At 36.2% G+C, this 13,079-nt stretch overlaps 1 protein-coding gene across 3 annotated transcripts in view; it reads right to left on the reverse strand.

Annotated features, from left to right (window-relative positions):
• Nucleotides 1-458: 458 nt before the first annotated feature.
• The window catches only part of LOC124164571 (mitochondrial protein C2orf69), a 38,600-nt gene continuing 25,979 nt past the window's right edge, over nucleotides 459-13,079 (reverse strand). For 2 of the 3 annotated variants that reach the window (XM_046541949.1, XM_046541950.1), the window contains 4 exons: nucleotides 10,546-10,608; nucleotides 8,199-8,499; nucleotides 5,832-6,435; nucleotides 459-3,138 (listed from right to left, as the gene is read on the reverse strand). In XM_046541949.1, coding sequence (XP_046397905.1) covers nucleotides 2,930-3,138; nucleotides 5,832-6,435; nucleotides 8,199-8,499; nucleotides 10,546-10,608 — 1,177 coding nt within the window. In that variant the 3' untranslated portion in view covers nucleotides 459-2,929. The remainder of the gene's footprint in view (nucleotides 3,139-5,831; nucleotides 6,436-8,198; nucleotides 8,500-10,545; nucleotides 10,609-13,079) is intronic. The other variant, XM_046541951.1, reaches the window with a different exon arrangement.

Below are 13,079 nucleotides of genomic sequence, written 5' to 3' on the forward strand. Positions count from 1 at the left end.
GTACCTCCTCCTAAAACACACCCCCAATCTCCCCCTTCCTCTCTCCACCCCCAACATATTCTCCCTTCTGATCTTTTACCCCCACATCAGGGCTGAGAAATTTTCCAGAGCATTGCCACACAATTTCGTATTACAAGATAGCTAATTTTGCAAATTGAATTGGAAATGTAGCAAAATTCTTGATTAAAATCATGGATGAAGGCGATAATAGAGGGAAATTACAAACATTAAACATATTAAATAACAAACGAACTAATAATAAAGCCCCAAAGAGCCAGAACTCTAGTAGATAAAAATAATATCCAATAGAACAAACTAGCACTATGGAAAATCTTTCCTCCTGCCTTGAGACATTATTGCAAGAAAATTAACTATGGCCAGCATTCTGTATCCAACAAATAGCATTGATAAATAGTACACACATAAGGTAAATATGTATATGAACTCTCAGTTTCAAATATTTTGAAAAAAACATTTACTTTGATTTTCTAAAATATTACAATAATTACACTTGGCAATCATCAAATGGCATTCACAAGTAAATAAAATTATTAATAAAAAATATTATGACAAACCAATAAAATGGTGTTATGCATTTCAGCAACAATCATGAAAAATAATGATTGAATTCTGAGGCATACAATTCTCTCCAGAAAACAAGCTTGTCTAATTTCAACACAGTTAAGAAGTATGTAAGACTTAATTTTTCTTAAACATGAAGGATTGAAAATTGATAACATAACCAAAAAAATTTACTGTGGAGCATAATCACCGAAATCAAGAAATTGCACTGAAATTTTGATTGATAAAGCAGTCGACATACATTCCTAATCACATGCAGCAGGTGTCATTTACATAAGGTTTAAGGTAAACACTGATTTCACAGCAAACTTCTTAGATGATACAATTGTCTGAAAAAATATCCTCATCAGCACCTTTTATTACACTATTCACTGTTGAGCCTAAAGCAAGGAGAAAGAATAACTTGATGGTTCACAAAAAATTATTTACACAATATAAGGACAAAAATATCTATGCATTAAGGTAATTGAATCTCCATAATCACTCACTCTACTTGAAGCCCAAGAGAGTACGTAAACAAGGAGCAAAATTTCTAAAGCTTTCATTTCATTCAAGTGCTTTTCCTTGCATTAGAATCAATGAATTTGAAAAATAAAATCCATGGAGCAGAATGCCAATGGGCTCTCTTCCCGAAGCTGAACACTGATAGCAATGATCACTGATATTGATAATGACAGTTCACTATTGATTGCAAAACAAACATTGAAGAGGAAAACTATATTTAGTAGTTACTTCACAATATCCAGCTGTTCAAATGAGTGAGAGACAGTAGCAAATATTTTTCCTTATATAGACTGAAATTTACAAAAAGATGACAACTTTTGAATTTGTTATCTACCATTGAAAATGATACTATTCAAATGTTCTTGGCTTTCACAAAGCCATTATAAAAACCACATGCACTAATCTTAACCCATCCAAGCTAAAAGATTTTCCCTGCATTCCCCTGATACTCAGCATAATTAGATCACAGATAAATATATCAGAGGCCATCGTAAAATTAAGCCACCCATCCAATATTTAAAAAGTCGATTTTACAAATATTCCATATAATATACACAAGAACTTATTCCAGGAACATTCCTACTAAACAGGATTGTCCATGGTAATTCAACACCACAAAGTGTCACAATTTTTGAACCATTTACTATTGTGCTTAGCAGTTAAAATATATTTAATATCTCCATTTTCTCCAGCTAGAAAGCATCCAGGTCAAGTAATGCAATAAGTTTTCAGGCTGAATACTGATAGATAATTCATCCTCTTACATGTAATGCATCCTGAATTATATTTTGATTGTAAGAATAATATACTGATGTAACTATCTGAAATATCACATGTTTCGCAATCTTAGTGACAAAATAAGTCACATGCCTAAGCTTTTTGAATGCGACATACACTGGTAACACTACCTACAAAAGGTACAGGTAATATCACAAGTAAATAGAGGTTAGGGTTCTACAGTGCTCAAATGAAATGACATGTATATAATTGATGATTTCAGTATTTTTCAAAACTCTTCTTGGTTTGGGGAAGGCTTTTCCATCAGCACTTAAACGAACCCCAGGAAATTATCACTGTGAAATCAAGTTCAACATACAGAGGATATGTTTTTACAAAAATTTGGGGTGTTCGAAAGTGAGGAAATCATTTTTAACCGTTAAAAGCTGTATTGAATCTTTCACTCATCTACGTGACTGAAAATAATTTACAAAATCTATATAAATTAAACATTTATCTATCATTAATTACGAAGAGTCTCTGAATGTTCCTTTTGCAAGATAAAAAAACTAATTCAACTACCTTTGACTTCCTTACTCATAAATATTCAATTGCCATGAATAGAATAGCAGCTCTCATAAATTTCTTTGATGAATGACTGTACAAACTTTAATTAGTAGGTAGAAAAACTCTCCAATGAAAGCTGCTTTCCAAAAGAACAAAGAGCAGCCACAAACTCATACCAGGGTATACTCTGAACTCTATAGAGGATAAGGGTACTTAACCTTATGATGATTGTAGAATAAACATTTCATCAAATCCACACACAGTATAATTGCACAAAAAGCTGAATATATATAAATGGAAAATAACAAATCAAATTTGCCAATTCCATTATTAATAACTATTGAGTTTTAGAGTATGTTTGAATCCAAAATTCAATTAAGCACAATTATACAGGGAGGTCCTGAGGAGTTTTAAAAAAATTGGAGGAATGAATCATCAGCAAAACTGGGGATCTCCAGCCCAGCTGTGAAGTGGCCCAAGTTACCTGAAGCCTATCATCACAAGAAACTGCATCACTGTACAAGACACATGGCCAAACAGGGCACACACTAGTAAAAAGTTACTGCATGAGCAGTGGTGGTCTGAATGCTGTGAGCACATCAAAATGCGTGCAAAGAGTTGGCGGCTGACTCTCAAAATGTAGAGTCCTAGAGACGGGGGCTCCAAGCCTCCTGAGCAGTTCACCAAAAGCCTTTTCCTCCTTACGGATCCATGGCCTTCGCTCATCCTGTACTTGATAAGGAGTCACATGGATATGCACACCTATCCCTGATGGATAAGAAATCAATGCATGAGAACACCATTGAAATGGCAGAACAAAATATATGTCACTTTTAATGTGTTTGAAATTTCAAATAACTAATATTGCTGGAATATTTACCACCCAAAAGCATAATATGGAGTTGATAATGAACTATGAGACATATTTAAAGCCACATGAAGAAAATATTCTATGCTAATATTAATTCATATTTATTGTAATTACCTAGTATAAATAGTTTGAATTAAAATTGCATACATTAATGCTTTACTCTGACCACTATGACAGATTATTTAGCTGCTCAAAAGTCAGCCAATAAGACCCACAATGCTAGTTGATCGAAATAGGGTGAGGTATTATAGAGACTTAAAGAAAGAAAGATGATGGCTTTATTTACAGCAGGTGAGCATGTCATCATTGCTTCAATTTCATTTGATTTAATGAGAAAACAACAATACTACATCACCATGTAGTGGTATATAATGTGTATTCCATAGCAGAGGAAAGCAACTTCTGCCACCTTTATATCAATACCACATGAATTTATTAAATGTGTCATAGAGAGCGGCGAATGGAATAGGATTGCAACTTACTTTACTAATAACTCCCTTAATTATTTTAATTGTTCTACTCTGTTTGTTTTTCTATTATCATTAATTAATATGTAATTACCTCAATGCAATTATTTTTCTACTCAGTATTGCTTTAATCCTTCAAAAGTGGAATTAACACATAAACTCATGTAAGAGACTCACCCCTACTTTGAGCAATTGAGCTAAAAAAAAACTGTTGCATTTTTCTCAATTCCATTACACAGTATTTCAGGTGTACACCTGGACTTTGGACAGTTACCAAAATTTCCCTTTTCAAGGACTAAAAATTCACCTGGAATTTTTCAGCTAAATCTATACGATATGTATGATGCTCGAAGACAAGAAAGTATTCACTAGTAGTCTTAACCTTATGATGCTTACTAGGGATGATCAGATCGGATACCTCGGATCTAAATATCCATGGAAAATGCCCCCCACTGGATGCTTCAGATCCAAATTTGCTGAAGAAACCGAATCTGGATACAAAATTTTAAATCAAAGCTTTCGTGAATGCAGCGTCCCATAAGAAGGAGTAGAAAGAGTTCCGATCCTCTCTTCGCATACCCCACTGCACAGCGATGCTTGTCCTACTTGTGAACAACTATGTTTAACAGCTCTCGTAGGAGTATGGCAACAGAATTTCAGCCATGGAAATTTTTAAGGCAAAATACGACAGGTACATAGCTTAAATCTTTCCAAGAGATTGAACAACAATCGGGGAATCTAAGCACCTTCAGATGATAACCATATCTAAAGTAACCACGTTGTAGATTTCACAAAACCACCCTCAGCCCTCCATCAGCCCATGCCTCTGACGTTTTTCTTTCCCTTCCGAGAACACACAGATCATAAATCATTAGCTTCAAAGGAAAATATCAAGTTACACGGGATCAATGAAAACAAGTTGCATCCCGTCTCACCAACTGACCCTTTTCGGCCTACCAGCTTCAATTCTCCCAGTTTCTAGAGGCCAAATGCTAAGAGAGTCACCTACACAGCCCAAAAATATCTTGATAGCTTAAAGCAACTGTATGAAACGCACGAGGTTCAAAAAACAATGAGACCAAATGCGACTAATATCTGACAGCATTTAAGTTTTTAAGATCTAATTGATTGACACAAAGCTTTCTAGCTACAAAAAGGCCACAAAAATTCAACATAGTCCAAACAGCACAATTTCCGAAGAAACAAGCTTAGCACGAGCGCATTCAAACAAGACGAGATGGACTGGAAACTTCAGGTAGTGCAAACTGCATATAACACATAGCTCGCCTGCCTTCACTTTGACGACAACAACGTCACATGGAAGATCGGATGTGTTCGTCCCTTGCTCCCTCGCTCATAGCCTCATTTCTTGAAAAATGGAGAAAATTTCTTGAAAAAACCACTCCTTACCCTCTACCTCTCCTTTAGCACTCTCCACTTATGAGCATTTGAGATTTCTTCTGTCTGCCATTTAGTCTAACAATGTACAACAACAAAACAGAAGAATGCAATTTCTTACATTCATGAGGAAAAAATAGCTCAATTTAAAAAAAAACTTTTTTTCAGCTGGATGGTTTGTTGATCAGAAAAAACCAGAAGAATGCAATTTTTAAATGTCACAAGAAAAAAAAGCAGCTCATGAAAAAAATGTTTTTCTGATGTTTTAAACATTTTTTTCTTTTATTTGAGGAGCAGATCTCTTGCTACCATGGGTTTCTGGGAATATTTTTCATTGTTAACTTAAACCCCTTTCAACTCTCTCTAGGTGGAGTCCATTGTCGGGCCAATATTCACCCTTTCCACCACTTACACTTTTCAAAAGAGACCGAATAGTTATTACATAGTTCACCCAAAGATCCTTTCTTTAAATACATATGCTTCTAATTGCATTGATAAAAGGAACAGTTAAATATCCAATAAAACACCTTGGCACCAATAGGTTTAGGTGTTTGAGGCCAAGTACACATTATCCTCAGTCAAAACAGGGACAGTAGCATTCATGGATAAATGAAATAGAAGCTTTCGATGTGATTCAACTTGCTAAGTTATGCACCAATGAAAAATATTTTTATGAGCTACACTTAATAATGACGTGACACAACCATAATAGGTTTCTTACTCACCTAGCCTAGTTAGAGTCTCCAAGAGACTACGAGATGTTATCCAAGTGTTCTTGCCACCAGCATGCCCACCATCCAGCCAAAACATATCTCTGATTCTAGTAACTAGCCGCATCATCGTGTCATCATCTGGTGTCAAGGTCTTGAGGTAGTGGAATTCATAAATGAACTGGTTCAGGACAACACACCCTTTGGAAAACCCTACCAGAGTCAGGTCTGCCTTGTCAAGATTAATGTTCTCTCGCCACCAAAGCCTGCCCCCACTACCACTTCCAGCACCACCAGAGACCCCCCCTTGTTCCCTTTCCGAAGAAACACCACCACTGCCACCAGCCCCTGCTGCACCACTCTCCTCCCCACTTGAACCATTCTCCACTGTCAGCCGCTGAGGCTGCATCGACTGGGAGCCCTCCCCACTATCCTGCGAGACACCAGTGTCATCCGGCATCTCGTCCTCCGCACTTGCACCCTCTTCCTCCTCATCCTCTTCGTCTTCTTCCTCCTCCTCCTCGTCTTCTTCGTGATTCCCCCCTTCTGATTCATTGCCTGCTTTCATTCTGTCCCTCGCACGGGGACGTCTCCTCCGACGACCTCCATGGCCGCTCATCTGTCACAATCAAAGATTATTCCGTTTAAAGGTGTATCAAATGTTGTGTTGTGTTCCCACCAAAGGTGATTCGTTTTGTAAACAAGCCACCATGCTGTTTGTTTAAATAATTTAAAATTAACAATGGTAGTGAGGAGGCAAGAATGGTAGTGAGGGAGGCAGAAAAGAAAAACGAGGTAGTCGTGTATGGAGAGAAGGAAGAGATAGACGTGTTATAAAAAAAAGATTGGGAGAAAAGCTAAGGTAGTGGTGTATTGAGAGACTGGAGGAAGAGATACGGCAGAACTCAAGATCGGCAGGAAGAAGAAAAGGATGCAGAGAAAAAGGAGGCACCTACGAGAGAAAAAGAGACCAGAGGAAGGGGATATAGCAGAACTCAAGATCCCCACTGGTGCAGTTCATGGCAGTGGCTCAGTGAGTGGTAGTATGGGTAGTACAAATGGGATTGTAATAGTCATGGCGGCTTGTTGATGTTGTTTTTGCTCACGAGTTTTAAATTATAAAATTTCTTTATAAAGTGTAGAAAAATTATTTGTTAAGTAAGGGAAGGAAAATTAATTAAAACGTTACAGTTTTTTCTTCTGTTAATTGAGTAATTTTGTCACTGCCCCTTATGCTCTGGTACCATGGGCAGGGAGTCAACTTTGAGACATCTCGTAGAACCGCTGTATTTTAGAGTTCTTCTGTTTGTTATAGAAGGATCAATCTGAAGTTTTTTATGACTATGCATTTTAATTATCGTGACACGAGGGGCCCTCTGGAATAGAATCAAGTGCCCATAGCATACATTTTGGCCCTTCGGGCCGGATTTATCTTTTTGAGTCCACTAAATATATATGTGATGGGTACTTGATACAATTCAGAAATTCCAAGTAGATCACGATAATTAAAATAGGCATTCATAAAAAACTTCAGATTGATGCTATAATGACAAAAAGAAGAACTCTCAAATACAACCATTTTACATGGTGTTTTAAAGCTAACCTGTCTGCCTGCCCACGTCACAGAAACGTGGGGCAGCGTCAAAATTTTACTATTTTATTTTATTTATATTAATATTCATTTAAATTCCTTAACAAACGTTATTATAAAATTAAAATTATTCACATGGCAGGTTTGAAACAGTAACAAAAGATAAAAAGGCAGCAGCTGAAACAAGGACCTGCCTTTTCACCCGCACACCTCAGGGAGGAAAGGGCAGAGGAAGGAAAAAGGATAGGAGTTGTCGCCATGATAAGAGCCCAACAACACCTCCAGGGAAAAGATAGGGATGGAAGGAGTGGGATTAGGAAATCCCAACAATCATTAGGGTGGTGTGGACCACAAGTAGCGAAACTATAATTTAATGTATCTGAGGAAACAAAAGATTTTTCTATGGAGAATAAAAAACCAACGATATCCCGCAGATTAAAAAGGCAGCAGGTGTGAATGAAGAAAATACTGATGTCTCCATGCTTCTGGGTTTCACTGCGTGGATTTTCTTTTGCCACGACAGTTTCTACGGTATTCCAACCGGCGTCTTCAGGTCCATGCTGAAGATGCCGGTTGTTGTACCGGAAGTTGGAATACTGGAGAAACTGTCGTCGCAAAAGAAAATCCACGCTGTGAAACCCAGAACCATGGAGACATCATCTAGAAAACGCTGCGGAAAACTACTAAGAAAATACTGACAGGTAAGAGGATTCTTAAAAAAGTCAATCATCCTCACCCTAATCAAGGGATAAATAACTAAGCCATCTCTTGAAGTACACATGCCAACTAACCTCACGCCTGCCAACCTCCCCCACCCCATCCTCTGCTATGATGTCTGCAGGACCACCACTTCGCCTCTTCCCCTCTTCACAAGATGGGCAAGCCGAACCATCAGCACCAGACGACACACCATGGGGTTGCACCTCTGCGACTAGCAGCTCTGACTCCGGAGATGACCGTATCCTTGAGGATATTCCTTGAAGTAGCCTCTCCAAATGATGCAATGCATAGTGGGTGGGTGTATGGTCAGGGGCACCACAGTTGTTGCAGGGCACAAAGTTGTCATAGCAGCTGAAGGTCTTAAACTCCATCCTGTTCATTGTCATGTTAAACCATGTGAATACATGAACACGCATGCACTTGATGAAAATTTTCTCAAAGTAAATATGTATTTCTTTTCAATAGGTTTAAGGTAATTACTCAGAGTAGGTAATTTACTCTGTCAGACCCCTAGCCAGTGGAATTACGACAGTTTTTATTCATAGTTTAAGACAAGAGTTACAATCTAAACCAGTTGACCTGTAAAATGGCCCTTTGTAGGTTAAACTGCAAAATTCATTTTTCACAAATTTAACAATACAGAAAAAGCCACCGATGACCTCCGTAAGGGCTTGGGCTGTGTACTATTTGGCTAAACAACCTATCAGCCATGTGCCACACATGACTCTTACTTCAGTGATTAATCTGATGATGAAGGCAAAATTGAGATCATTTACTGCGTAAGAGCCAATTTACAATATCATTTTCTCAAGATTAAGTTTACTATTATACAAAAAAATAGACAAAACATATTTATTCAGATTCAAAATTTTTGGTTACCTAATGCATGATTCAATAAACAATTTAGGTTACCTGATGAACATACAAAATTTTTGACTGATTAAGATGACTATTATCTAGTACTTGGAGCAAATCATTTACCATCAACTCTCTTTGCTTGAATTATCTCTCATTTTTTTAATAAGGGCTATAAATGATGAAGGTTCCCTCCGCTAAAGACGTTTTTATTCTAAGCCTTTGGACCAGAGCTATAAAATCAGCAAATGAATACAACTTTATGGCATCAAACATTCATCAAGCAAAGAAAAACTACTGATATGATGATACATACAATTATAAACTTCATTTTCATGTGAAAGCTGCTTTTGCTGTTCAATTCTATACTGCAATTGGCTTTCATGATAGTGTTGAAAGTCATAAGAGTAACATTACTGAGATCTAAAATGCACTATACTAAACCGCATTAGGCACAAGTTCCAAGATCCATATGAATTCTGAGATATTTCATTTAATAAAACCAAAATTATATGTAAACTTTCAATCCAGCAGGCCCACCTATTATGATTCCATCCTCTCCATTACCACATCATTTCAAGTGTATTTTTCTATTTTATTTTTAATATTATACGGAAATATGTTTTATTTTATGTTATTTAAATATCTCCAATAAATATTTTAACCATCATAACCTCTGTCTTTAAGGCGACAATGAATGGATAAACAAAGTTTGTATTCCCTGGATTTTGTAAATGAAGATTCAGCTACCCGGTGAAATTAGTTGACAGCTAATAAATTTTTTTGTGAAAAAGCAAAAAATAACATCACTAATATCTGAAATCCATTGGTGAATTAAAAGGGACACGAAACTACAGTCAATAAACTGTTTTATGTAAATCTTTCTTCGAGCATTTTCTCTGTGATAGATCATGTATTGATCACTTCTGGTACAAATAATTCAGAATTACTTTCCACCAATACCTAAAAGTTAAAAAAAGAAATTAAACAACTATCATGTTTGTGTAATTCTAAAATTATCATCATCCTTAGTTACAGCTTTGGCAAAAAATAATTAAACCTTAACTGAGAAAAGAAAGTCAACCACAATTGTATAAATTTATGACATATTTAATTAAGGTTCAAAACAGAATCTTATAGCACTTATATCAATTGCACTTACACATTTTACAAATACGTTATAGGCATGTGGAAATTTTAAAAATATACATGTATATCTTTATGAATAAATTTTACTCATATAAAACTATGACATTCCACAAAAAAAGCCCACATAAAAAAATTCCCACAGCTCAAATACTGACAAAGAGAGAGGGAGAGAGAGGAAGAGACAATGAAAGACTTTTAATAGACAATTCATTTTACTAGTCTATGTGAAATTACTGCCAAATGCAAGACCAATGAAGCTATTGTCACTTACTTGCAGTTGATTAACATAGCATCAGCCTTTTAAGAGGTAGAAAAGATACCTGCAGTATCTCCCCCTCCATCATGCCATCCCAACTGGAGTGGCTAACTTAATATGGAACTCAACAAAACTGTTGGTTTCCTGCATACACTTGCCTGTTCTGGTCCATCTCGGAAGAGACAAATTCCATGAACGTCGCTAGTTTAGGTGTAGTGGATCTAAGTTCAGACAGGGAATGGCAGGGAGGGAACAAGCCAATATCAGAATATTGTATTTAGCAATGCACAGAACATAACTACGAATGGAGGTTATAATATGATAGTGTATGTTAATAATAAAGAGAAAAGTTTAAATAGATGAAAGATGATAAAGAACAGGGTTATAAAAATTAAATTATTCACACCTATCTCACCAATTTAATTACACTGACTTCTACAACTTACTTTAATGCATATATTTAAAGATTGATAGAAAAATGTAAGGTTGCATCACCTTTGTGAAAAATAAAGTTAATTTGAAAACAGATATCAATACATCTAATGACTACACTGTTCTTAAGGAAGAATTGAAAATCAATTTCAATCTATCCATAGCCGATGAAAAAAAAAATTTTGAAGCAGAGTATTTCCCATATAATTAAGCATATTTCTTCCAAGGGAAAACCAATGAAGAGAAATAGATTATTCAAGTGCAACAATTATAAAACTCCATTCATAACTACTTTAATCCAAGTTAATTTACTCATTGAAGGTCAATTTCATACCTTTCAGCGGCAAAGTTAGGTAAAAATCAGGCGAGTTGTTAGTGAAATGAGAGTAACTTCCACCTAGGGTGGGTCAAGGGTGCCAAGTTGGTATTGGTTGATATGTGGTCCAGTGCTCGAAACAAACCAGGGTGCATAGCAGACTTTCCAGGCAAACGAATCCAGCTGAGAGTATAAGAGTACAACTCCAGTGAAACAACAAAAGGCCATGCGTTTGTGTAATCCCTTTTCTCTCTCTCTCTTTCTTATTCTCTCCCTCTCTCGTGACATACACAGTAAAGGACAACGATAGGTGCCCCATGATAGCACAGTGAAGGACCGCCTAAACACTATCACCACCACAACAACCACGAAGCTCAAAAAGAGTAGTCCCATAACCATTGAAAATACAGGAAACACTATTTATTTTAAAAATCATCTATTTCTGGGCCATTATGACGATTTTTGAAGCATTTATCATCAACCTTTCTGAGGAAAAAAGACTGACTTTCAAATGCTTCAAGAGGATAAGATGTCCTTTCCGTTGGAAAAACTGAAAATTTAATAAGTGCTCATGAGTGGCATTGCAGTTATTTATAAAAAAATCTTCTAACTTGGGATGAGTGAAAATATAGAAAATAAAGAAACAAAACGTGATCAACCAGTGGAGACGACTCTAGGTAAGTTTTGTAGTAAGGGTTTCTTGGCAAAAGAGAACTTTGCAGTAACATATATCCACTGGGGAGGTTGGTGAGCAGCCCCTAACTTTAGGGCACCTGCTTGCAAGTGCTAGCAGTATGTTTCTTTCTGATGGATAACCATTTGCCTAAGAATCTGTGTAGTCTTCGTGGGGCATGTGATCTTATTATATTGCAAGGCACGGATTCCTTTGCTTTCATACATTTCTGAACGCCTTGCACCCCTTTCTGTTTCGAGCACTGACTTGACAAGTCTACAAGTGACATTAGGCTTATGTGAAGCACCTTAAGAACTGTCACCACCTCTCTGCATGAACAGACTTGACAAATGATACCAAAAGTCTTACTGCAATGAACTCTCGATAGACTCCATAAAAATTAACATCATTTTTAATTTCACTCAATAACTTCCAAAGTATTAAATGGGAAATGAATGAACATAAAAATTACATTCAGCAAAAAAATTCTTCCAAATGAGATAAAAGAAATAAATAGGTGTAAGATGATCAACAAAAAAAAAACATTTAAAATACATTAAATTCAAAGAATTTTACCACACACTCAGAGACTTTATCATCATCAAATTCAGACATTAAAACAAAAATAATTTTAAAACCATAAATTTTAAACCCTCCTATTATCCTAACATTCACGTCCAACCCAACAAGGTCCAGCAAATGGGTAATGACCAAGTCTCAGAGGCAAAACATGTCAGTGCTCATTTCATCAACGTAATGATGATTATCACCCAATATTTTCCCAGTAAATAGCAGGACTAGATTTGGCAAAATATTCAAATCATGAAGCAAGGGAGATTTAAACAGAGCAGAAACTAAAGAAGCTGAACAAATGAGGGCTAGCTCAAATAATATTCTGAATGCCATTTGTAAGCATTAGCGGATTTGCCCAGCATGTGTGAAATACTCATCATACCCATTAGCCAGATGAAACTGATGAAGCATAACATGAATACTTTGAATGAGCTAACAAATAATATATCCTTGAGGTATTTTCCATTACCGACTGAAATATCATGGGATTACATTTCTAAATGCCAAATATGCACCTCCAAATCTTTTCAAAAGCTTTTACTTAATCTCTCACCTAGACAGAAAACTTAAAAAAGTTTACTAATAATTTAGCGAAAAGCTGGTATGGGATGAGCATCAAGAGAGCCGATTTTTCACACATGATTTCTTTTTTCTCATGAATTTTGCACAAACAAAAATGATAACAAGCTTGCATGCAA

The sequence above is a fragment of the Ischnura elegans genome, chromosome 8 (assembly GCF_921293095.1).
Source record: "Ischnura elegans chromosome 8, ioIscEleg1.1, whole genome shotgun sequence".
Classification (NCBI taxonomy): domain Eukaryota; kingdom Metazoa; phylum Arthropoda; class Insecta; order Odonata; family Coenagrionidae; genus Ischnura; species Ischnura elegans.